This window comes from Crassostrea angulata, chromosome 1 (genome assembly GCF_025612915.1).
Source record: "Crassostrea angulata isolate pt1a10 chromosome 1, ASM2561291v2, whole genome shotgun sequence".
Taxonomy (NCBI): Eukaryota; Metazoa; Mollusca; class Bivalvia; order Ostreida; family Ostreidae; genus Magallana; species Magallana angulata.
In genome coordinates, this window is record NC_069111.1 from 4,568,887 (window position 1) to 4,593,718 (window position 24,832).

General features: G+C 35.3%; 1 protein-coding gene across 18 annotated transcripts in view; it reads left to right on the forward strand.

Annotated features, from left to right (window-relative positions):
* LOC128189867 (dual specificity tyrosine-phosphorylation-regulated kinase 4-like) overlaps positions 1-24,832 on the forward strand; it is a 36,092-nt gene that overhangs the window by 6,098 nt on the left and 5,162 nt on the right. For 5 of the 18 annotated variants that reach the window (XM_052861659.1, XM_052861651.1, XM_052861734.1 and 2 more), the window contains exons 3-15: positions 748-840; positions 3,055-3,163; positions 18,744-18,911; positions 19,336-19,576; positions 19,978-20,141; positions 21,410-21,546; positions 21,828-21,968; positions 22,313-22,451; positions 22,734-22,815; positions 22,963-23,196; positions 23,542-23,671; positions 24,004-24,209; positions 24,538-24,654. In XM_052861659.1, coding sequence (XP_052717619.1) covers positions 748-840; positions 3,055-3,163; positions 18,744-18,911; positions 19,336-19,576; positions 19,978-20,141; positions 21,410-21,546; positions 21,828-21,968; positions 22,313-22,451; positions 22,734-22,815; positions 22,963-23,196; positions 23,542-23,671; positions 24,004-24,209; positions 24,538-24,654 — 1,961 coding nt within the window. Of the gene's footprint in view, positions 1-747; positions 841-3,054; positions 3,164-6,086; positions 6,364-7,552; positions 7,725-9,613; positions 9,765-11,434; positions 12,313-14,167; positions 16,367-17,343; positions 17,875-18,743; positions 18,912-19,335; positions 19,577-19,977; positions 20,142-20,593; positions 20,731-21,409; positions 21,547-21,827; positions 21,969-22,312; positions 22,452-22,733; positions 22,816-22,962; positions 23,197-23,541; positions 23,672-24,003; positions 24,210-24,537; positions 24,655-24,832 lie in introns of those variants that run through there. The other 13 variants (XM_052861697.1, XM_052861684.1, XM_052861690.1 and 10 more) reach the window with 10 other exon arrangements.

Below are 24,832 nucleotides of genomic sequence, written 5' to 3' on the forward strand. Positions count from 1 at the left end.
CTTTTGGTGGCTGTTCTAGATTATGTCAGTTGGCTAGCTTTTTTAAAAGAGAAAACTCCAAAGTGAGGTATTAAGATAATAGAATGGCATTGTTAGCCATCTTTGGTGATATCCTGTTTATAGTAGTTCCTGGAAACGTTGGCTGCAACCATAACATTGTTGTTATTTTCATTCCATTCTTTGGCCTGCATCTGTCGACATACAGGAAGATTATACTTAAAGATGCCAAAAGTACAGAAGGGAAAAATGAATAATATAAAACTGTATCAGAAACTGGGTCAAGTTGTTCAATATTCAAGAAGTGAACTTGTTACATTCTATTTTGATTTTGTAAGGAAGATGTGGGAGTTTTATAGCAGCATTCGATTGATCTAGATGCTGAATAAATTATAACCTGACCTGTATTTTTGGTAATTATTTCTCGAAAACAGTACATGTACCGGTATTAGGAAATATTGTTTAAGTCTGTTAATAGGATTTGATGATGCAAGTAGTAAAAACATGTACATGTTAATTGCATTATGGCATATCAATACTGTACAAATAAGTCACCTCTGGCATGGATGATAATTCTATGAGCTAACAATTCACTGAGGCATTGTTTATCAGCCTATTTTGATTGATTGCCAGTCAGTTACAGGTACATGTATACATGTTTCTTGTCTGACCACTGAAGCGCTGCTGAGACTGGGGGATTTACCCTCTCACTCAATAGTTTCTGAATGATGGAGTCACTTTTCTTTGTAGTTTGAGGTTGGGGGATTTAAATCTCCCTCTCACTATGAATATTTCCTATCTCAAAATGCTCCTCAAGAAGGAGAGAGATAAGGATCCACTGAGGTAAGTCTGCATGAGGAGAGAGTGTGTACTATGTACACATAACTGCATGGTTTGGTCTCTGCATGTGTACTGTACACATAACTGTATGGTTTGGTCTCTGCATGTGTACTGTACACATAACTGCATGGTTTGGTCTCTGCATGTGTACTGTACACATAACTGCATGGTTTGGTCTCTGCATGTGTACTGTACACATAACTGCATGGTTTGGTCTCTGCATGTGTACTGTACACAAAACTGCATGGTTTGGTCTCTGCATGTGTACTGTACACATAACTGCATGGTTTGGTCTCTGCATGTGTACTGTACACAAAACTGCATGGTTTGGTCTCTGCATGTGTACTGTACACAGATTTCGGCTTGTGTACTGTACACATAACTGTATGATTTGGTTTCTGCATGTGTACTGTACACATAACTGTATGGTTCAATCTCTGCATGTATACTGTACACAAAACTGCATGGCTTGGTCTCTGCAGGTGTACTGTACACAGATCTGCATGGTTTGGTCTCTGCATGTGAACTGTACATAGAACTGCATGGTTTGATCCATGTGTGTGTACTGTACACAGAACTGCATGGTTCAATCTCTGCATGTGTACTGTACACAGAACTGCATGGTTTGATCTCTGCATATGTACTGTACATAGAACTGCATGGTTTGATCCCTGCATGTGTACTGTACACAAAACTGCATAGTTCAATCTGTGCATGTGTACTGTAGTGCACAAAATGCATGGTTTTCTGCATGTGAACCATACATCTGACTGCATGTTTTTCTGTGTGTATTAGAGAATCTGACATTTAACCTAAACTACAGAGGAGTTAACATGTGTGTCTACCTACATTAATCTGTTTTTGTGGTATTCGGACCTGGTAATTGTCATGTAGGAGTTATTATAAAACTTATGGTTGATTTCTGCCTTAATTAATAGAAATGAGTAGCAAAAAAGAACATTGTGGTTGTTACAGTGATTAGCATGTGTATGTATGTTGGAGTAATGATACAGCTAAAGTGTTTTAGCTTACCAACCTGCATGTTAATAGTTACAGAGTGACAGAACATTAATCAGAAGTTATCCTTCTTTCCTGCATGTGAACTACTTAATTTCCAAAAAAAAAAAATAAGGACATTCAGGTGGTATGGAAACCTCCATATTGTGACATACTTCTTATCAAAATAAACAATAAAATCAAGTAAAATATTATAATTTTTTTCCTTCCCAATATTTCTATCTAACAGCATAGTTCAATGGGTTAGAGTGATTTCTACGAATCTGTGAGTCTGTCTTTAAGTTCAAATCCCACTTAGGCTTTAATTATTTTTACCTTTCCAAATATTTTTAAAGCAGTTTTTTGGGGCCAAAAATTGTAAAATTTGAAAATATACCATCTTAATACTGAACTACCGGTATAAGGAAAATCCTAAAAAATTTAAATTGTTTTCTGAATCTGTTTTCTTTGTCTTGTGAAAGTTTATATAAATGTTGTGAACTGATGGTGTATTGGGTATATTCTTCATTGACATTTGTTTCCTGCTATACATTGGTATATTGAATCGACGGAATAATTTTGACATTTGTGATAAAGATATTTTTTTAGCAGTGAAATGGCAAGGACTGGTGGGTAGCTTGTAGTTTATTGTCTTTAACATTCCCTTATTCTTAGTAAATACTGCCTGATTAAAATTGCCAAAAAACAAAATTCTACCTTTCACAACTGATTCATCTAGAGGTGAGGTAAGATAGAATTTTATCCACATTCTCAGTCTGATTTCTTCATCGTACAGTTGGAATATTTGATTCTTTAAATTCACGAAAAATTAAATGAAAACAAATTTGAGACAATATTATTGCCATTGGATAACTTCAACCTAAATCTAATTCTGTTTATGTCCACTTGACTCATACTTGATAGTTACATTTTTATGGTCATATCCTCAAGAGCTGCAGCTTTCTCATCTTATGCAGGAGCATTTGGGAGAGGAATAGCTCACTGCTGTAAGGTTTCTTCTCGGCACGGTGTGAATAAAACCAGGTCTCCTGGCATTTCCTTTCTTGAGGAATACCTGAGTCATACTTTAACCGCACTTTAACATTAGTGATATAGCCGATCAGGTGCATGTAGAACTGGTAGAAATATTTTTTAAATGCAGTTCTAATGAGGAATTTTGACACCAGAAAGATGATTAACTGTCTACTTTACAACTTGTAGGTACAAAAAGATGAAGGAGAGATCTCACCTTCAACAGAACACAAAACACCAGTATGTGCAGGCCCTACAACCTCTACAGCTTCCTCTGATAGTCCCTCTGTCTACAAAAGTAAGTACCACTGATAGTCCCTCTGTCAACAAAAGTAAGTACCACTGATAGTCCCTCTGTCAACGAAAGTAAGTACCACTGATAGCCCCTCTGTCTACAAAAGTAAGTACCACTGATAGTCCCTATGTCTACAAAAGTAAGTACCACTGATAGTCCCTCTGTCAACAAAAGTAAGTACCACTGATAGTCCCTATGTCTACAAAAGTAAGTACCACTGATAGTCCCTCTGTCTACAAAAGTAAGTACAAGGATAGTCCCTCTGTCTATAAATGTAAGCACCACTGATAGTCCCTCTGTCTACAATAGTAAGTACCACTGATAGTCCCTCTGTCTACATAAATAAATACAATGATACCCCCTTTGTCTACAAAAGTAAGTACCACTGATAGTCCCTCTGTCTACAAAAGTAAGTACAAGGGTAGTCCCTCTGTCTACATATCACTGATGGTCCCGTTGTGTATAAAATAATTACATCTGATAGTCCCTCTGTATACAAAAATAAGTATTACTGATGGTTCAATTATCTACAAAAAATAAGTAAGTGGATAGTCTTTCTGTCTACAACAAGTATCACTGGTAGTCCCTCTGTCTAAACACCAGTACCACTGATAGTCCCTCTGTCTACAAAACCAGTACCACTGATACTTTCTTTGTCTACAAAAGTGAATACAAGGATAGTCCCTCTGTCTACAAAAGAAAGTACCACCGATAGTCCCTCTGTCTACAAAAGTATGTACAAGGATACTCCCTCTGTCTACAAAAGTAAGTATCATTGATGGTTTCTTTGTCTACAAAAGTGAATACAAGGATAGTCCCTTTGTCTACAAAACCAGTACCACTGATAGTCCCTCTATCTTTCACAAAAGAAAGTATCATTGATGGTTTCTTTATCTACAAATTGAATACAAGGATAGTCCCACTGTGTACAAAAATAAAGACAAGGATAGTCCCTCTGTCTACAAAAATAAGTATCACTGATAGTCCCTCTGTCTACAAAAATAAGTATCACTGATAGTCCCTCTGTCTACAAAAGTAAGTATCACTGATAGTCCCTCTGTCTACAAAAGAAAGTACCACTGATAGTCCCTCTGTCTACAAAAGTAAGTACTTTATGTATACAGCTACCATGGATTGTTCCTTTGTCTACAAACTTTGGTACCACTGATAGTCCCTCTGCCTACAAAAGTAAGTACTTTTGATAGTCCCTTTGTCTACAGTAGTAAAAACTTCAGTATCACTGAAAGTTTCTGTGACTACAAAAAGTAAGTACTTTATATGACTGCTTTTGATGATTCATCCGACTACAAAACCAACTTCTTTATTCCAAAAATAAAGGTCCAAAAGAGAGTTCTTTTTCGGAGAGTTTCAATCAATAGTCTTCAAATCTTTAAAAGAAAGATCCCTCTTTCTACAAAAGTAACTGCATGCTCTTCATGTTAGAACTACCATTGATACTTCCTTTGTTTTCAAAAGTAATTTATATCTGGATATTGCATTTATATATCTTCTAAAACATGTATAATTACGCCATATGCTATACATAGTAACCATTAATAGTCTATATAATCTCTCTGTTTGCGAAAGTAAGTACTTTAATAAGAGTACATGTACTTTTATCAATGGGTCCTTTATCACAGAAATAATTGCAAATACTAGATCTGCAATTTCCATTTATTGCCCTGGCCATTGATACTTACATAGATGAGAGGTTTCTATTGATATGCAGACCCATTGTACACCAAAGTTTATACCAGACGTTATACCTAGAGGTATCAGTTTTAGCTAATTAGTATACAAAACATGAATGTTCTAATGTGAAAGTAACCAGTACATGATTTTGTTTGAAACCTCTTCATAAGTCCATAAATTATCGAAACTGTCATATGTTGTTCAGAATTTTCATTGAAATAAATGTTTACCTCTACTCTCTTGCATACCATAGCACTTGTATCATATCAGAAAAAGGTGTAAAATTTGTGGAGAATCTATTGAGGTTTATGAGATTCTTTAATATTTATTATCGAGATGAGTTTTCTAAAAGTACATGTACCTGTATGGATGCACTGCTATCTATAGTGGGGGTTATATTTAAGACCACATATATGACTTAAACATTGGAACCCAGCATGACGTATTAATTTGCTAAAAGGTTATAAATTATTTTATTTGTTGTATATAATCCACAAGTGGAAAAGTTTTGAAGATAAGAGAGAAGAGAGTGTTTTTATTGACATTGAAGTATATATATAAGCTAAGGTTTCATGTACTTGTTAAGTACTTGGTTATTGAACCATAAGACACGAACCAGTCATCTTCTTTTCTACAAATTAATAATACATTGTTACCTTGCACCTCTGGGAATGCACTGGTTAGTAGTTAAAAAAAAAGAGTTATCTTTCTTATAAGAGTATTAATGCTGCATTTGATAGAAGAAAATAAGAAAGAGAAATCACAATAGAAACTACGGTATTTAGATACAGCTGTATTTTGAACTGTAATTAAAGATTAATCATGAGGTATCTTGACATGGTCTTTAGTTGATTGGTATATTTATTGAGTGAATTTGTTATCTAATATTTAATTAAGACACAAGAGATATGTCGACTGCAAATCTTAATGCAGCTAATCAGAAATATTATCTGTAAAATGGAATCTTATCGATTCTTTAAAGGAACCCAATGTCTTCTCCATTGTATGGCTTGTTTCTTTACCCTGAACTTGCTTCTACCTGGTGCACTTTCTAAATACCTGTCAATGCAGAACAATAGCTGCCTGTAGACAGATACCTTTACCTGTAATATTCAGATGATGAAGTGAGACGAGTGATAATGTGATTGACAAACAAGCTAGGTGATGGGTACCATAAAGCTGAGGAAATTCCACCAGGCCTGCCTGCTGCCCCCACACTCCGGGAAATGAACTCACTCAGTGACAAACACCTTCACTGAGTAATTAAAGCTCCAGGCAGCATCAGGTTTTGATAAGTAAATAATTAATAAGCAGCAGCCAGGCAAGTGTGCAGCCAGTGGTCCAAAGACCTGGAGAAGATAAGGCGTATTGATTAAGGTAGATGTAATCCTCCGTGTGAGAGGCGGGTCAGTGTGATGTCTCGGTCCAGCCGCGCGGATAAATCTACCGGGGAAAGTCCTGTGTGATGGATGATGGGATATGTTATGTCACAGGAAGATAATTCTACACAGGTATTTTTCTAGTCTACTTCTCTCCCTGCAGTCCTCTAAATGGTGTTTAATTTTTCACTGTTAAGAAACCACTGTGTTGTATTGATTTTTTGTGTTTTTATAATTTGGTCTTTCTTGCTGTAACAATATGTGTAATGAAATGGATTTCTATTCTGTAAAATCTGGAATTATGAAAAATAAAATGTACCAATGATTGATTCAAGCACCTTCCATCCCCAATAAACACCTGAGATTTATTTAACACATCTTTTGATATTATTTAAAAAGATGGATTGTCAAGGGTTAGATCCAGATTTTCATAACTCAGTCAAGTAATCAACATTCAATATTTTTAATTATTATACTCTAGACTTAATCTTTTGAAAAGTAAAATTATTACATCTACCAAATTTCAAACAAAACTTGCATTAATTATTTCTTAATACAAAAGTTTAAATACTTCCAACACCTGGCCCCGGGGCCATAAAACTTAGACGAGCTCACTTTTGATCTCAGTCTCACTTTTCCACCATATGTTCCTTTTGTAAAAGTGAGACTTAGATCAAAAGAAAGCTCATCTAAGTTTTATGGCCCCGGGGCCTGGCCTGGGGGCCATAAAACTTAGACGAACTCGCTTTTGATCTCAGTCTCACTTTTACAAAAGGAATGTATAGTGGAAAAGTGAGACTGAGATCGAAAGTGGGCTCGTCTAAGTTTTATGGCCCCGGGCCAGGTATGATATTTCCATGTTTCTTTCACCCTATTTCATAGTCTCAGGTTGTCCAATTATTGTTACAAGGTTTAAATGTTCTTGTGTCTGTTACTTGTCACAGTTAATTGATTCAGAATTGGCCAATAAAGGTGTTTTTCTTCTCTTTCTTTGTATCAATTTCTATGCACTTGGAAAATAAATAAGGGGTGTATATTAAAGAAGTTATTAGTTTTTAATTTGTATAATAAAACAGTTTGAATTAAATAATGAGAAACCTTTATGAAATATCTTAATCAAACCCTGTTTCCAATATTAAGTGCATTGAATCGACAGTTAGTATTTGCACATTCATGCAAATATATATGTATTGTAGTTTTAAAAGCTCTAGGGGGTTTTCTTGGTTGATTTCAGATTTCATTCAAGTACATATGATATATGCAATGCTTTCATTTGTTTGATTGTCTTTTGTATGACAATGAAAAGAAACCTGTTAAAATAGCACCAACAATTTGACATGGGCATTGAGACACTTCAGGTGTTATGTTGTGTATTGGTAGTTAATATTGGATACCTATAAGTGATGATAGGGGCCGACTACAGCTATGTGATGGGGAACATGGTACAGGTTGCAGGGAGAATGATTATTATACAACAGATCCCCCCGCCTCATGTAAGTCATGTGTATTAAAGTTCAGAGTGCAGGTCAAATCAAGGGGAATTTTTGAACTCTAACTTATGGACAGAGTGATAATTGTAAAACACAAGCTCAAGTAATCACAACCCATGCCATTAAAGTTGTGGAGGGTATAAAGTTTTCAATCCATCTATCAGTTTATAAGTCCTACTTCTTTATTGTCAGTGCAACTTTTCTTAAAATGCTTCACAGAATTTCTTAAGACTTTGTAGTTGATAGGGACACAATATTTAGATTTATAGGAAAATCTGGGTTGATGAATTTGTTTGAATTTTGCCTCTTTTAAACTTAGAGGAATTAAGTATAGTACATGTATTATTACTTGAACAGGTTTTCAGCACAACTTCTCTGAAACATTTTCACAAATTTTATAAAACTTTATTGTATATTGGATGTGTATCTAAAACATAATCATTCTGTAAATGACTAAATGTGCATTAGTTCACAGGAAATGCCGATTTTATTAAATTTTTTTTAGAATTATACCCTCTTTGACTTCAAGACTTTTTACAATGTGACCAAAATTAAAAATACTGGTTACTGAAACAGTTTGTTGGAGTAACTCCTGATAAGCTGCTAATGAGAATTTTGTGACATTTTGAGACTGTATAGCACATACAGTACCCTGTTGATTTAGATATTCAACGGAAATTCGATTATATTTTTTTATCAGAGTTTTGTCCCTTTTAATATACTTCTTCAGTCCTGTTCATGTTAGTGCAACACCTGAAACCCTTCAACAGAATATCATGACTCCATGAGGATCTTATACTCATCAATCATAGGTTATTCTCCTCTCACTGTTTGTATGACACTCATATCGGTATTATCTGGTACTTCATTTTTCAGCTCTGATTTTCAATAGTTAATTTGTATATACTAATACGTAGGATTTAGGATTAATGTGATTTATGAAGTTCGCAAGTCACAGGTGATTAAGGATGTCATTTTTCTCCCTATTATTAATGTGATTTTAATCTGTTTTATTATTTTCCTTAAGTGGACTGCTTTGGAATATTAATGTATCCAAACATTCCAGGATTTGATAATGCTGAATACTTTACATCATTAATCAGTGCTCTGTATCTGCTCATCAAGTACACCTCTGTCCATTACCTCCCCAGCCCCACCACAGAAAAAAAATCCAAACAAATAAACAACAATACAAACATATATGCACAATGGAATATTGCTTACTCCTTCTTTTGGTATATATTCATGTGTACATTGCTAAAAATATTGATTGAAATTAATTTTTTTATAGAAAAGAGAACAAAAGGGTATTCTTTTGTTTGTTCTTTAATGCTTGGTAACATTGTCAAAAACAAATTGTACAGGTGAATTGAACATTAATTACCCACTGGTCATTTCACTAAATTGACTGCCATGCAGTGGTCATAAACATTTAATTGGGTTGTTGATTGATGGTTGCTATAGGAAACAAAGGTCTCTGGACTCATGGGGTCTAAAGAAGTGATTAGGTGTCCAAACAATTCTATATCTGTTGATTAGGATAATGACTGGTCGGAGAGGGATGCATTGTTAAAACCCAACAGATAAAAGTTGTCATAAAATGGCATGCAATCTGCAGCTTCTTATTATTTGATGTGGCATGTGCCACCTTGATTATTTCATAAAAGATATAAAATCCAAATGTAGGTTAAACCTGCATTTGTAAGAAGAAAATCATTTACAGCTCAGAAAAGTGTTGAAGACATTTAAAATCTCAATTCCAGAACATAAGAGAGTATTAACTAAGCAGTCCATTGTTTTGTGTGTGGAGCATGATTGCTATAATATTAATACCCCAGGTTGTTTTGTTCTGTAAGCTGTTTCATAAGAGAAGTAAAATCTGATAATCTTCTCCTCAAAGTTTGGTCACTATGTGGTCGATCGGTGTAGTTAGTGGACATCAGGGATGATATATCATAGGATGCTGTCCCCTCTGCCCTCTCTCGATTCAGTCCAGTAAATGTCCAAGGAATCATGCATGATAACATATCCCACCGCAGACAGGTCAGTCTCAGTGATTTTATGTATTAACGTAGAACTTTATTCTGTCACGCAGAAGAATTTTTCAGAGAAAACATAAATTATGCAGTGACATACAAGTGTATTTTAGTTGACTGTATTTTGTAAGAAGTTGATTATTACTCGATGGCTGTCTATTAGGCTAGCAGTGTTGCTATGACAGAGACCGCAAGATCTATCCTTATATATTGAAATGCAAAGGTTTGTTTGAAATGTCGGCAAATAATACCAGGGAAAATAAAACGCAACAATTGCACGTTGATGCGTTTCCATCTCCTGTTTAAACATTACTTCTACTGAACATTGTTAATATGTACAATAATTGTGTTTGCTGAAAATTAAATAACCGATAATGAACCTTATGAACCCAAAGTGCATTGAATTTAAAAGGGTTGCATGCATTTACCATTTGATTGTAAGCATTAAGCAGCAGTGCATACTTAATATCATTGGGGTACTTCAAAAAGACATAATGAATGTATTCATACTAAAGTAAATTAAGATTTCAAGAATAAATGACATTTCATTAAGATGATTGTGCCGTAATAGAAAAGAATCTTACCAAAGTACATCTTTTTTAACATACACTGAAAATGATTTCCCTTTGTTGCTGAAAGATCAATAAAAAATTCAATATATTAAAAAACTTCCAAAATTGTCCAACAAATGGATTGAAGGTTTCTATAAACAATAAACTGAACAATGAATATTTTTAATTTAAACATTGAGAAGAGTTGCAGTTTTTTATTTGATAATGAACTTTTACATTGTAAATATTTTATATGTAGTTAAATTAGGATTTTCTAGGAAGTTGTGTTGAGTGGTATACATTTTCTTTGAAGTCAAATTGAGTACCTTGGTAGTTTTTATACCCTATAAAGTCAACTTGACAGACATTTTCTTTGTCATTAATTATGAGTGATATTTATTATCCGTGAAAGTAAAGTGAGTGGTGAATATTGTATTTGAAGTTTAATAGAGGAGTACATATCTTCTCTGATGTTGACTTGAGCAATAGATTTCTATTAAGTTCAGAGGTGTAAATTTTCTATGATGTTGAATCGAGCTGTAAATATTTTCTATTGTTTTGAACATATTTTATTGATTGCTCAAAGGGATCAGAAACAAGTTCTAACAACTTACTAGTTTTCCTTAAATATAACAATAATTTTCATACATATGAATTTAGAACAAAAAGAAAATATATAATATTATTGATATACACAAGACAAATTGTTTGAATCTCAAAGATATTTTCTATGAAGTTAAATGCTATACATTTTCAGTGTTAAATTATAGTGACACATTCTCAAGGGTTGGCCCTTGTGCTCGGGTTTTGTTCCACACCAGGAACTACCAAATTTGCACTTTACAGCAAGACCTAGTCATTCTTTTCCTATACAATCCAAAAAACACATACGTTATAGAAATATGTTGGATTTGGTACAGAATTAATTGATTGCCTGATTATAAACTATGATGTGTATTGGAGTGTTTGCTGATTGTTTCTCAGATAGGATTCATCACTTCCACACATGGTGTATTTGTAAAAGAGATCTCCAGATTTGATAGCTTGTAATTGTCTTCTTTTCAAACATCATTGCTATAGGTGCAATTTAAAGCTTTTGTGTCCAATACATTTTGTCTCCAAGTTGACATAGAGCCTGATTGCACATTAAAATATGAAGCCATTAACCATGCCGTTGTGGACTATGATTGTCCACTAACTGGAGGTAGTAATTGGTCCACGCGGGATTCTGTCTGTTCGGGACAGTGGGATACTCAACTGTATCAGTCCCGTGTCTTGCTTCAACTTTCTGTTTACATTGTTCCAGGAGGTCTATAGCTTGTTGAGAAAAACAATCTTCATGGTTGTTATGAATAATCAAATGGAATTGTAATCGACTGAAATCAAAAGTATATAAGGAAAAATAAACTTGAGAATAGCCCGTCAGTTGATTCAATGGATTACGGTTTTTAAAAGAGAAAGTGGGAGATCTGATCTGAGAGATGATCATTTAAACTTTGGATATTGATATGAAAATTTTTGCAGGCTAAATTAAATAATGACTGGCCATTATCAAATGTACAAATAGTGCCAGAGTGCAGCAAAGTTAATGTAGATTTAGAGTGGCGGAAGGTGGAATAGAGTTCTTAGAGTGACATTCTGTGAGATCTCTACAGCTACGCATTGTCAATACGAAAATTGGAGCCAGACACTTTATATACTGGAGTGTGAACATGAAGGGACAGCTAACTCTTCCTCCTTGGGTACACCCCTACCCCACTGAACCCAGCTGACATCTACGAGGCTGGAGATCTTTTTAGACACTTGAGAGCACCATAACCATTGTTTATGGTCTTCTTTAGAAGAAATATAAGTAAATACATAAGGATACTATAGGCTGTGATATTCACCATGGGTGAGCCCGGATTCTGGCCGCCCTTTGACCAGAAGTTGATGCGGTTACCAAATAAAGAGAGACAGAGAAACAAAGAGCGGGAGAAAGAGAACCAGATCTCGGTGGATGTGGTAAGGTTAATTAGTGATCGGCCCGCTATCACAGCTATCACACGGAATATATTCTCTTTCTAGTTTAAGTTTTAATATAAAAGACAGTATCGACTTACTCCAGTGCTACTGTGTATACTAGGTATATCTAACAAGTCTTGGAGTATACAAAAACTTTTGTCAGTGTTTGAGAATGTTAGAATAGAATTAAATTCTGGGGATAAAAGGGCCAGTTTAAAACTATTCAAGACTTCTAGGACAGAGAAATTGAATAACAACTAGATTAAATTCTGTATTCAGTGGAGTCCAGCTTTTGGATAAATCCTACAAAGGATTTTCTCTTTTGTAATGCTTGACCAAATTAAATCCGCAAGATTTTCACCTAAATGTGTTTAATTAAATATCATTTCGTAGTTATTGACCCTTTTAAATATTGACACTAATATTCACCTCTCAAAAAACAATAAAATATGTCAATATACAGTATTTCATTCGACTGTTTCATCAGGGTAATTTGGTAGCTTTTATACTTTAAGTGTACATGTAATTCTTTAATAATTTTGTTAACTGCATGGACAAAATTTGTATCTACATTGTAAAATGCGTTGAGGAATAAATAAGGGAATTTCTTAGTCTACATTTCAACGTCAAATTTTCAATTGAAATTAATTTCAGACAATATTTTTTTACAAGAATTCCTGTTTTGTTTTAAAGAAAGATAAGTTAACTATTACAATTAATTTTTTTTCTCAATTTCTGTTTGAAATACTGTGGAAAATAAAATTAATGAAGATTGACTCTAAACAAAAAGAGCCAAAAGGACAATTCTGATATATAGATTTATTGCTAAGATATTGTGCAAAGTCTCCAATTAAACAGATAAGAGTTTGCTGTTTTCGTTAACCGAATCGACTTGGGCACTCAACGGGTGTCGATGGGTAGACGGGCCGTATCCTGTTCTATATATAGGACAGTCGGATGCCAGTTTTATCCAGGGATCTCGGTTATTAATGGTATTAAATTGCCTCTTTAACCAAGAATAATAAACTGTGATCGATCAATCAGAATTTTAATATGACATTGTTTAAACAGAAATAAAACATAACATTGATTTTTAGATAGACCTGGTCTTGGTAGAATTCCATAGCAAAATTCAAGATGTGGAGATTTTCCCACATAATCACAACTAATAGCAAAATGGTGGGGTCAATATATTTTTTGTTATATGGTGTGTTTGAATTAATTAAAGGTATTTCTGGATCAAATGTAGATAACAAATACAGAAGACCTTCTCCCGGCATTGAGCATTCAGGTGTTTGAACCTCTCTTGTTTTGAAGCCAAAGTTTTATTTTTTTGCACAACTTAATAAATGTCATTTGGTGACCATTTCTGTCCATGTTGAATGATATGCAGAATGTTGCACCCTTTTAAACACATTAAACAAAATTGACCCACCTATTTTACAAAAAAGGTATTCTCTTTTGAGAAGTGGACAGGCAGGCTATGCCTGTCCACTTCTCAAAGGAGAATACAAAAAAGGTAGAGAAAAAATTCTGATAGCTGACCTATTTTTAAAAAAGAGGTAAAGAATGTAAATAACAGTAAATTAAAGATAAGAATCAGGTGTGGAATTTAAATATGATAAATTGGCTAAAAATATTCCCAACTGAAGTCAGTTATTCTCAAGCTTGATTTAAATAAACAAATAATAGCAGCAATAACAAAGCGGTCCTGTCTGTCTGGTCCCCGACCTTGCCCACAACTGTCACCCAGGAAACTACTAGGTTACTTGAGGTCAGCTTAGCCCTTGATTACCGAGGAAACCAAGTAATTTAGATGTGCTGCAATATTGTCAGATATGATTTTTGCCCCTTTCACTACAGAGAGAAGGAAGTTTTGTTGTAGGTTAAGAAATTCATGAATCTGTATCGTACTAATTCTCAGATTGCGTGGTCTTCTGAATTGTTTTATATCAAATCTCTGTTGATTAAGAGAGAATTTATGGACAATGCACCAGAGGAGTATACATTTTTCTTCATTTCCTCTCACTCATAGATTCCTTTCATAATCAAATGGTTTGACTTTAGCTGATTAAATTAAAGGGTAAATAAAAGTACCCTCTTTGTTTACTTTTCTTATTTTTTCATTGGTTGATTTTATCTTTAAATCAAATGAATTGTGAGAGTGTTAAATAATTTCCGATGATTTGGGGAGAATGAATTCAGAATAAATGCTACAGTTAGGGTACTTCAGTTAGTTATTTACTTACTGACATTTGACTGAGAATAATCTTGTGTTTGGACAGTCATTTATTGCCTTAAATACAAGAAAGTATTGAAAGTGGTCTAAAAATATTGTTTAAGTTAAGTCATGTCTATCCCTATCCTCTTGTCTTGTCAGCCATTATTTTTAATCGCTATTAAAGTTTGAAAGCTGATTGTGTACAAGGTACTTCAAGTACAGAATCATCGGAATGTCGAGTATAATGGCTGCTGCCTTGTATTTGTTTTCTTATGCTGCAAAAAAAGTTAATGAACAAATCAATATATGCAAGAAATAAACCTTGATTTAAGAGCCATAAAAGGCTACCGTTTACTCAACTTGTGGAGGAACAATTTGTAATTGTGCCACACACTTGCTTGCAGGTGTCAAATGACTCTTCAGTCCTTTATTCCACAGTGGGCTCTTTAATTAATTCCTTGTATAAATTCTTCAGTGTTTATTTAAAGTATATGTATTAAGGTTTATAAAGTTTAAAGATAAAATATGATACCAAGGCTTTTGTATCTGGGAATTAATTGTTTGGTCGAGTTTTTCACCATTATGTGAGACAATAAGCTGTTGTTATTTCAGTTCCTACATCAAGAATACCCACATTTTCTTAATCCCAATGTAAAATTCTTCTATTTGGAGAGCATGTCGGTGTGGGGCAAAAAATACAAGCTTCACAGTTCAGAGTGTCAAAGGCTGACTTTAATATCACTCGATCATAGATCAGAGTGTGAAGTCGCCTTGGTTTTGGAATATATACCTCCAGTGTTGTTGGTCTGGCCTGTCCATATCATTTAATGTCTGCAATTACTAGCCGATCTATTGAATTCTCTCTCTCTCTCCATAAGATGGAATTGTATAGTTGACAGTGTAATTAATATTTGATTAGTTGGTTTGATTTGTGCACTGTTCTAATGGATTGTTTGTTGGTGATTTATTTACAATTTCTGAACAGGGAGTGAGTGGTGTATCAATTTACCGGGTGTTCACAGTAAAGTGTGAAAAGTCTACTGTGTTAAAGATCCTAACTCAAGCAATTGATGAAACGTCAGTAAGATATTGAAGTTTGAAGACTTGGATGTGCCTTCCAGCTTTAAAACCCATAAAAACAATGAGAAGAATTGATTAGCCAGATTTGTAATAGAGGAGAGTGAAATGTTATTGTTCTCTATGGACAAGCAAGGATCAGCCTGCTTCAGTGAGACCATTACACTGGGATCTGTGTGTCTCTTTATGAGAAATTGACCTGAAGTAACTAATGGCACTTTTAGGATTTACCAGATCTAATATACCTGTCAAGGTACCACTTATTTCATCGTAACTCCCTGGATTCTATAATGTAATAGCCAGGATCCCAATCTATTGTAACATCAGTTAGGATTTCAACACTGTGTTACTGCCAGGATCCCAATATATTGTAACATCTCTCGGGATTTCAACCCTTCATTACAGCCAGGATCCCAATCTATTGTAACAGCTGTCAGGATTAAAACCTTTGTTACAGCCAGGATACCTAATGCTTCTGTAACAGTCAGAATCCCAAACTATTTTAGCAGTTGTCGGGATCCCAATCCATTTAGAAGAGTCTGGATACAGATTCATTGCTTCTGTGGATGAACTGTCATGGCTAATTATTTGGACTGTGATCCAGTGAAACATCAGTATGTTAATCTAGTGACATTGTCGAAACATTAACTTCTTGACCAGAAGCTGGTGATGGCAGACATAAACTTCACCGTGTCCAGAAAGGACCTTCACTCGGCTCTTAGGAGAAGTGGAATCGGGGGCCTGGTATTCCGACAGGTACTGCAGCGCAGGTCTCTTATATCCACAGTAACTCTCACTAAAACAGAACTTGGACCTTTAATTCTAAAAGCTCTTGTATCACACTAAGCAAAATCTTCTAAGCAAAAAGTTATTTTTAATTGTGTAAAAGTTTTGTAATGTTTTGGCTGTGCCGTTACTGCCGTTACCATGCTAGATAGATCTTGTGAGCGCAAACGTTCTTTGAAGAAAAGTATGTGCTCATTCTTAAGTCTTGTAAGAACTAGGTACAGTTTCAGTAATATTTTGCCCTGTTTTAGAGTAATTTTTGAAAATATCACAAAAAATGGAAATGTAACATTTATCTACACAATAATATTCATAAACTAAGAATCTATAAATAGTTTACTGATAAGACTTTCACAGGGGTAATTGTGACGTCACAAACAGTGCATTTTCCCGTAATTTTCATAAAACTGAGCAGAAGACACCAATTCCTCAGTAGTTTTTTGAATAGAAAACTATGTCCGCAGCTGTTGCCCACGATGAAGTTCACATTATAACTTTATCATGTTATGACACATAAAATATATTAATTTTGTTGTGGGCGACGGCTGCGGACACATTTTCCTCTTCAAAAAACTATGAGAAAATGTGCCATTTTTCATCATTTTTGACTTAATCTTAGAAATTTGCCAAAATGTTAAAGTCATAATTATTTTTTGAATCAAGATACAAGTGTATAACTTGGTATTTCATATACATACATGTTCAAGATAGCATATGTGTATTTTCATGAGATTTGAACCACTTTTGAATTTTAGGGCAAATATTAAAAGAAACTGTACCTTCTTCTTTGTAAACTCTTAGAATTGCATGCCATAGTATTCTTGCAATAGAGACAGACAATACTGGACAACCACAGTTAGCAGTCTGTCACCTTCACATTCATACTATGTTGGAGACTATTCTGACTTGTTCCTACTATCTGTGTGTAAGGCATTGGTCCTTGGACTTGTAGATGTTCAGAAGATGTTGATGAGGTTGATGGGTTTGTTAATTAATGGGTTTCTGCCCCACATATCAACAGACAGATTGGCTCTGTATTAATCTTGTTAATAAGAATAGATGACAGGGGTCACAAGTTTTAATAATAATTGCTAGGTGAATTGGAACAAGTGCATCGTGCACATATGGTCAGGGTAAAAAAATCAGTTAATAGCTTCTTTGTTCACAGATTAAAAATGCAATCCATGTAATATTATTAGACTTACTGTGTTGTGAACTGGTACAATTTTGCTTTAATCTAGTAAGTTTTAAACAAAGGTGGCGTTAAAGTTTGCTGTAATTCTCTGTTGCTACCCAAATCCGTTGAAGTCTAATTTGGTTGTACTAGCCAAGTCGGTACAACCGTCTAATGCTGTTGCGTTGTGGTGTCTTCTTTCTCCTGTTTTATTCAGTGGCTGGATCTGTCTGATTGGATTTGTGGTTTTTGTTTGTCTGTTGTTGTTGTAATCTAGGATTTTATGACTTCTGAACATCGGTCTGTAAGTAGCCTTAGCGGTTTTACCTTACATAACTGTAGGACTAAGGATACGTAACAATGACTCTGTATATAGGCCTGTTTCATAACCTGGCCTGTTATGACTATCTATCGTGTGAGATAAAAAAACCCAAATATTTATTTAGATCATCCTTGTTATTTCTCCATGTAAGTTTCTTAAGATCTTATAGAGCGAGGTTCTCTTCAGTAAATGTAGAACATATATTTGCAGGATACACTTTTTATGAGGAAGTGTGCATAAACATTATGTATTGGTCTGTAGAAAACCAAGATGCTATATTCTGATTAATACCTAACTTAATGTATTGGAACATTTTGTTGATAGGATATTTTTGTAAGTGAACTATTGTAAGTGAGGGTATCCATATTTTGTGGACATGTTCAGTCTCTTTACATCCTTTTGGAATTAGTTTTAATGTGAAGCAATTTGGTTTATTCATTAAACAATGTTATGTAATCTATTTTCTTTTCAACTACAGCACAGTTTTGAAATATTTACCGGCATGTGTTGTTTATGAAGCAATCCTGTAAAAATTGTACTTCCAACAGGAAAAACAAGTTTAAATCTCTTATATGTATATAGAACAATGTAAGGGCCTTCAATTCCCTATTAAATGATTAAGCTAAACCGCCAAAGGCAAAGAAAGAAATGTAACAAATGTTCGTTTTTTTTAAGAATCCCATTAATTCTCAGTATGTAAACAATTTATTATTCATTCTCTTTGCCCTATGCATCCATGTTTATGGTAAAGCAGTATAGAATGAGAATCATGAATGCTGTAATTGGTTGTGCTACAGCTGAACGGGAAATCTTTTTCTACATTGTTTCTATGTTGTTCTGTTGCATTACAGAGCCCCCTGAATGCCAACCTCCAGCAGCGGTCCAACCGGCTGAATGCTGATGGCAGTAAATACCAATCGTCCTCCCAGCACATCTCCACCAAACAGAGCACCGCCGGGGCGGTACCCACCCACCACTCAACCCAGAACAAGCACAAGTCAGGCGTCTCCTACACAGAGGTCAGTGATAGCACGCCAGCGCTGTATCTATTCAGCCTTAATAAAACCAATGCTAGACTAGCACAGAGTTGATTACTTGTTGATATGTAACCCATTACAAAGCAGGGATCTTTTTCGGTTTGCTTTTGGTGAAGGGTAGAAATATCTGTTGGACAAACAAGAACAAATACCAAACTAAATGCATATCAGCATATTTTAAATCAGTTTGCTTAAAAAAATAGTTCATTCAAATATAATTTTAATTTTTTTTTGAAGTTTTGAAGTAGATACTGTGTACATTTTCTATAGCACACCATAAAAAACAACCAAAGAAGTATAAATCAACTCTCAGAGACAGAACGAAAAGATGAGAATTTTAATGTTAAAAAGTTTGATTAACTATATAGCATTGTATCAATGCTCAGTATTTCATGTCTGTTGACAGGGTGGTAAGCTGGTAGCTGCTGTAGCCCCCACCACCACACTCCCTCAGCTGAGCAACCAGAATGAGTTAAAGAACTCGCACCAGAAGCAGCACCATGATAACGACGCTAACACGCTGCCGCAGCTCAACAAGAAGTCCGAGTCGTACACCCGCCAAAGTTCCTATTCCACCATCAACACGGGTACCCCCGACAGAACCAAGAGGGACGCGTACGGCAACAAGCTGCCAATGACTCCCGGGGGTAATGACCTCTTCGTGATAGCATACTGATGGTTCTAATCACTCAATAAAATACATAAAGTACTCGCTAAATGTTTAGTTACAGAATACACAAACTATAGTTGAACTTCGATATCTCGAATACAAAGGATATGTCAAAGTGATTTGTAAGTCCCAACCACTTATTTCTTAAGTTTTTACCCTCGATATCTTGAATACTCAGATATCTTGAAGTTTTTTAACAGTTCCATCTAGTTCGAGATAACAAAGTTTGACCGTATATGATAAAATGCACAGAATACACTACTCATCACTAGATCAAACGCAATAAGTACAAATCACATGACTGAATAAAGGGGGAAAAAAATTACAGGATTGTATGCACAAGGCCAAAAAGAATAAAAGTGTTTTCTTATTTTCCAGAGGCATTAAAGCAGTTCAGAAGTAAATTGACAGCTTTTGAGCAGACAGAGATCTTAGATTACCCAGAAATCTGGTTCCTTGGTCTTGAGGCCAAGAAGATCGAAGGTGTTCCGGGCGGAGCTCAGAACAATGGCTACGATGATGAGAATGGCTCCTACATCAAGGTATGCTGGTATAGCTAGATTGTTCACTAGGCACTGGAAACTTTCACCCTGGGCTACCAAAGATCATAAATGTATGATGAATCCATGTCACAGTTTTCTCTTTAAACATACATTCTTTTTGAAACTTGTGTAGGGTGAAAGTTTCCAGACAGTGAAATGGAAAACAAAACTATTGATTAAATCTTTGGCAATATTAGGTGAAAAGATGACTTTTGACTAAACCTTTGGCAATGCTTAGAGGATTAGGTGACCAAATTATGATGTGACTTTTGACTAAACCTGTGGCAATGTTTAGATGATGGGTGACCAAATTATGATGTGATTTTAGACTAAACTGTTGGCAATGATTATAGGTGACCAAAATACGATGTTACTTATGACTAAACCAGTGTTTAGATGATAGATGAACAAATTATGATGCGACTTTTGACTAAACCTGTGGCAATATTTAGATGATAGGTGACCAAATAATGTTCCGCTACGAGATTCTGGAGGTGGTAGGGAGAGGCTCGTTTGGTCAGGTGGTCAAAGTCCTCGACCATAAACATGACGAGGAAATCGCTATTAAGATTATTCGTAATAAGAAGAGGTAAAACAACATTTAGAGTGAAAGTAGCTGTTTTATAGCTAGCAACAAATTTAGCTTGAAAACAATGCACTTTGTAGTGCTATGGCTTAATTTTCTAGAAGTTTGACTTTAGTGTTAGTGTGTTTTTGATATCTTTTAGCTTATTTACTATTTACATTCATGTGTGTACATTTAGAAGCACACCAGTTTGAAACTAGATTGTTTTTTACTCCTTTCATTAAGTTACTCTCTACACAAGTCCTCAATCATCACCAATCATCCTGTAACAGTGACTGTTCTGTATGTGGAACATTACTCATGTAGAGAATCTCAGAACTTCTTAGAAGTACAGTACTAAGTACTACAAGTATACTACATGTACTGTGAAATCGCTGCTGATAGATCAAATGAAATCAGTATTTTACAAAACATAGTCAACTTTATATGTATTTGATCTTAGACATGCATATCATGATTGTAGTTCACTGATGCTGATTAGTAAGATTGACTATGCTCTAGATTTGTTTTAATAGCTACATTTTTTAATCTTTCAAGTACATATATTCATTATTTTTTTCCTATTCAATTACTTTTTATTCATATAATTTTTGAAATATTTGCATTTCTTCCTTGCTTGACTCCTTGGATATGGCGTATATTCTGCACCCTCCAGCTGTTTTCTGCACTGATTATTTTTTAGGTCATGCATGACCACATGGTGTATAGATATGAAATTCTCGAAGTGCTGGGTAAAGGCTCATTTGGTCAAGTGGTCAAATGCTATGACCACAAGACAGATCAGATGGTCGCTGTCAAAATTATCAGAAATAAGAAAAGGTAACACCTTTATTTCATTGAAAATTCACATTTGTGGTAAAAGTATGTAGCACTAAGAAAGCAGCCTCGGTGTTTTTGTTATGATTCATGCAAATAGATGAAACAAATTTTATTCTAGAAGATTTATACAATTATCATATTCTTTTTTATGTACATGTATTGATTTTTTTCTTTGATAGATTTGTGAAAATAAGATTTATTAGGTAATTTAAAAGAAAAATAATTATAGTGAAGTATTATGACAAATAGCACAAACTAATTTGGGTCATTGTCCCCAACAGATTTCACCACCAAGCTCTGGTCGAAGTCAAGATTCTGGACGCACTCCGTCGGCGAGACAAAGACAACCAATTCAACATCATCCACATGGGAGAATACTTCTATTTCCGCAATCATCTCTGTATCACATTTGAACTCATGGGGTATGTTTACCTTTATCATCGATCGGTCTCAGTTTGATGGAAGATAAAGAAGGGAGTTTGTGTTTTCTTTATAATTAATGAAATCTATATTGGAAATATGATTCAGAATTTTTGTGCATTATAAATGAGATTGGTTTGTGATGAAAGAACATGAAATTGATTTATTGTTAAAAAACTAGGAACTTCTTTTAATTATATGATCTCAAAGCTGAATGCCGCCCGGAGTAGTGTCCTATTTATAGTCCACAGACAATAGCTCGATGAGTTGATGCTTTCTCTGTTTTACATAGAGATGCTGCTTTGTAGTTCACTGTGTAATTATGTGTGTATTTTTTTCTTTTCAGGATGAACTTGTATGAATTAATCAAGAAGAACAATTTTCAGGGATTCAGTATAGCTTTAATTCGTAGATTTGCCTTTTCTCTTCTCCAATGCCTTAAAATGTTACATCGAGAGAGAATAATACACTGTGATCTAAAGCCAGTAAGTTTCATATTCAAAATATTTTTAATTACATAAATAAATAAAGCAATGAAGTTAAATGAACTACAAATAAATAGAAAGATGATTTGTACGTGTATTAGTAAACACTTTTTTCTTTATGATTATCACACTAAAAATATTCCTTTGAGATTTTGACCTACACAGTAGACAAGAATTATCTTTGTTCTGATTGGAGATTTCTTTAGCAATGCTGAGCATACTCATTCCAGCGCATATGTTTTTTCTGACAAGTAAATATTGAATTGGTTCATTTATCCTCAGGAAAACATATTACTACGACAACGAGGTCAAAGTTCCATTAAAGTCATAGACTTTGGATCCAGTTGTTACGAACACCAAAGAGGTATGCAAACTTTGGGATCTGTATAGGTTTACCATGATGTTTCTGAATTTGATGTCTGGTACCATTACCTACATGTGTATGTAATTATGATGATGTGTTGAATTTGATGACTGATACGATGACAAGACCATTGTGTATTTTTTTCAGTGTACACGTACATCCAGAGTCGGTTTTACCGCTCGCCCGAGGTGATCCTGGGGTTACCCTACTCCATGCCGATAGACATGTGGAGCTTTGGCTGTATCCTGGCGGAGCTGTACACGGGGTACCCCCTGTTCCCCGGGGAGAACGAGGTGGAGCAGCTGGCCTGTATCATGGAGGTCCTGGGACTCCCCAGTGGCAACGTGCTGGATCAGGCCACCAGGAGGCGCCTCTTCTTTGGTTGGTCCCTTTACTATAGTACATGTATTACACAAAAGCTGCCATCTCTTGATATCTAAATCATGTTAACCAATTTTAACTACAACAACTTTACTTCGTCATTTACCTGTTGCACATTGGGTTGTGGCAACTTATTCTCACAAATAAGCGGATGTTTACATCTAAAACAAATACAAAAGACATTTTTGGACAGGTTCATATCATGATAAATATTCACAATGGTGAACCTTAAGAGAACTTTGCAAAGTTTTCTTACAAAATAATAAGAAATAGCTTAATTTCAGGAAATCTTGATGTTTTCATTCTTGTCATGCTATTGCTTACAGTTGTGTTTGGTTTTAACAGATTCTAAAGGTAACCCGAGGTGTATCACGAACAGCAAAGGCAAGAAGAGGCGGGTCGGGTCGAAGGACCTTCAGCAGGCGGTCAAGACTTGTGATGCTAACTTCCTGGACTTTATCAGGAGATGTCTCGAGTAAGATATCAGTGACCAGTCATATACTAAGTCGTACTGTAACCAACTCTCATAATTTTTTAACAGACTTAAATCAATAGATGGTGGTTAGGTGTAGATATAGAGGGAATAAGAGTTCTTTGTAGGTATAGGTTCATTATAGGAATGTGTTGTTTGTAGATGGGACCCTAGTAGATAAAAGATATAGGAGAGTAGTACATTATGACAAACTATCACTGTAGCTTAAAGATTGACTGTTGGTTGTAGCATAAACTATCACTGTAGCTTAAAGATTGACTGTTGGTTGTAGCATAAATTATCACTGTAGCTTAAAGATTGACTGTTGTTTGTAGATGGGACCCTAATATCCGGATGACTCCGGAGGAGGCCCTGCAGCATGACTGGATCAAGGAGGGCTTGGTAAACAGGAAGGCAAGGGACTCCAACCGGTCGCAACAGAAGGCGTCCCACCGCCCGTCCCCTGCTGTGTCTGATCAGAACAGTGACCACCACAAGCCAACAGACCCCTACAAAGTCCCCGCACAGGTCCCTGGCAAAGGTGAGGGGTCACTCTAATGCCTAACCCTCGGTGTTAGTACAGGGCAGTTATTTATCATATGTGTCATTTAACATGATAGGGTGGCTAGAAGTAATTCTTTAGTAATGAAAAGAATTAACGTCCAAGCAAATTCGTGTTCATTTACCATATGTGTGTTTTAACATGGTAGGGAGTTTAAAAGTAATTCTTACGAACAAAGAATTAACAGCCAAGCAAATTTGTAGAATTTGAATGACAGAGATAATGTCAGTGTTGTAGTAACGCTCAGTTTGGCTTGGTGCCAAGATGTTGGGCTGTACTAATTCTGATTGGTTGATGACTCCTACAGAGCGTCAGAAGAGTGACGAATGGAAGGTCAGTCTAAAGGAGAGGAAACAGAGTGCCAAACGAGTTCCCCCTGTGGGGGCCTCGGCCGATCACACTCATGAGGAGCATAGTGCTAGAGGTAGCTACCGTGTGTCTGTTTGTTGTGCTACCGTAACCCTCACTTGTTATTTCAGCATGCAGCCCAGGCGCGTGTCCTTGTATCCACTGCTTTGATTGGCTGACGTGTATATCCCTAGACTGTAGCTATATACAGCTGTAACTCCAGCTTCTGCTAGGTCCAGCACATTACTCCGTAC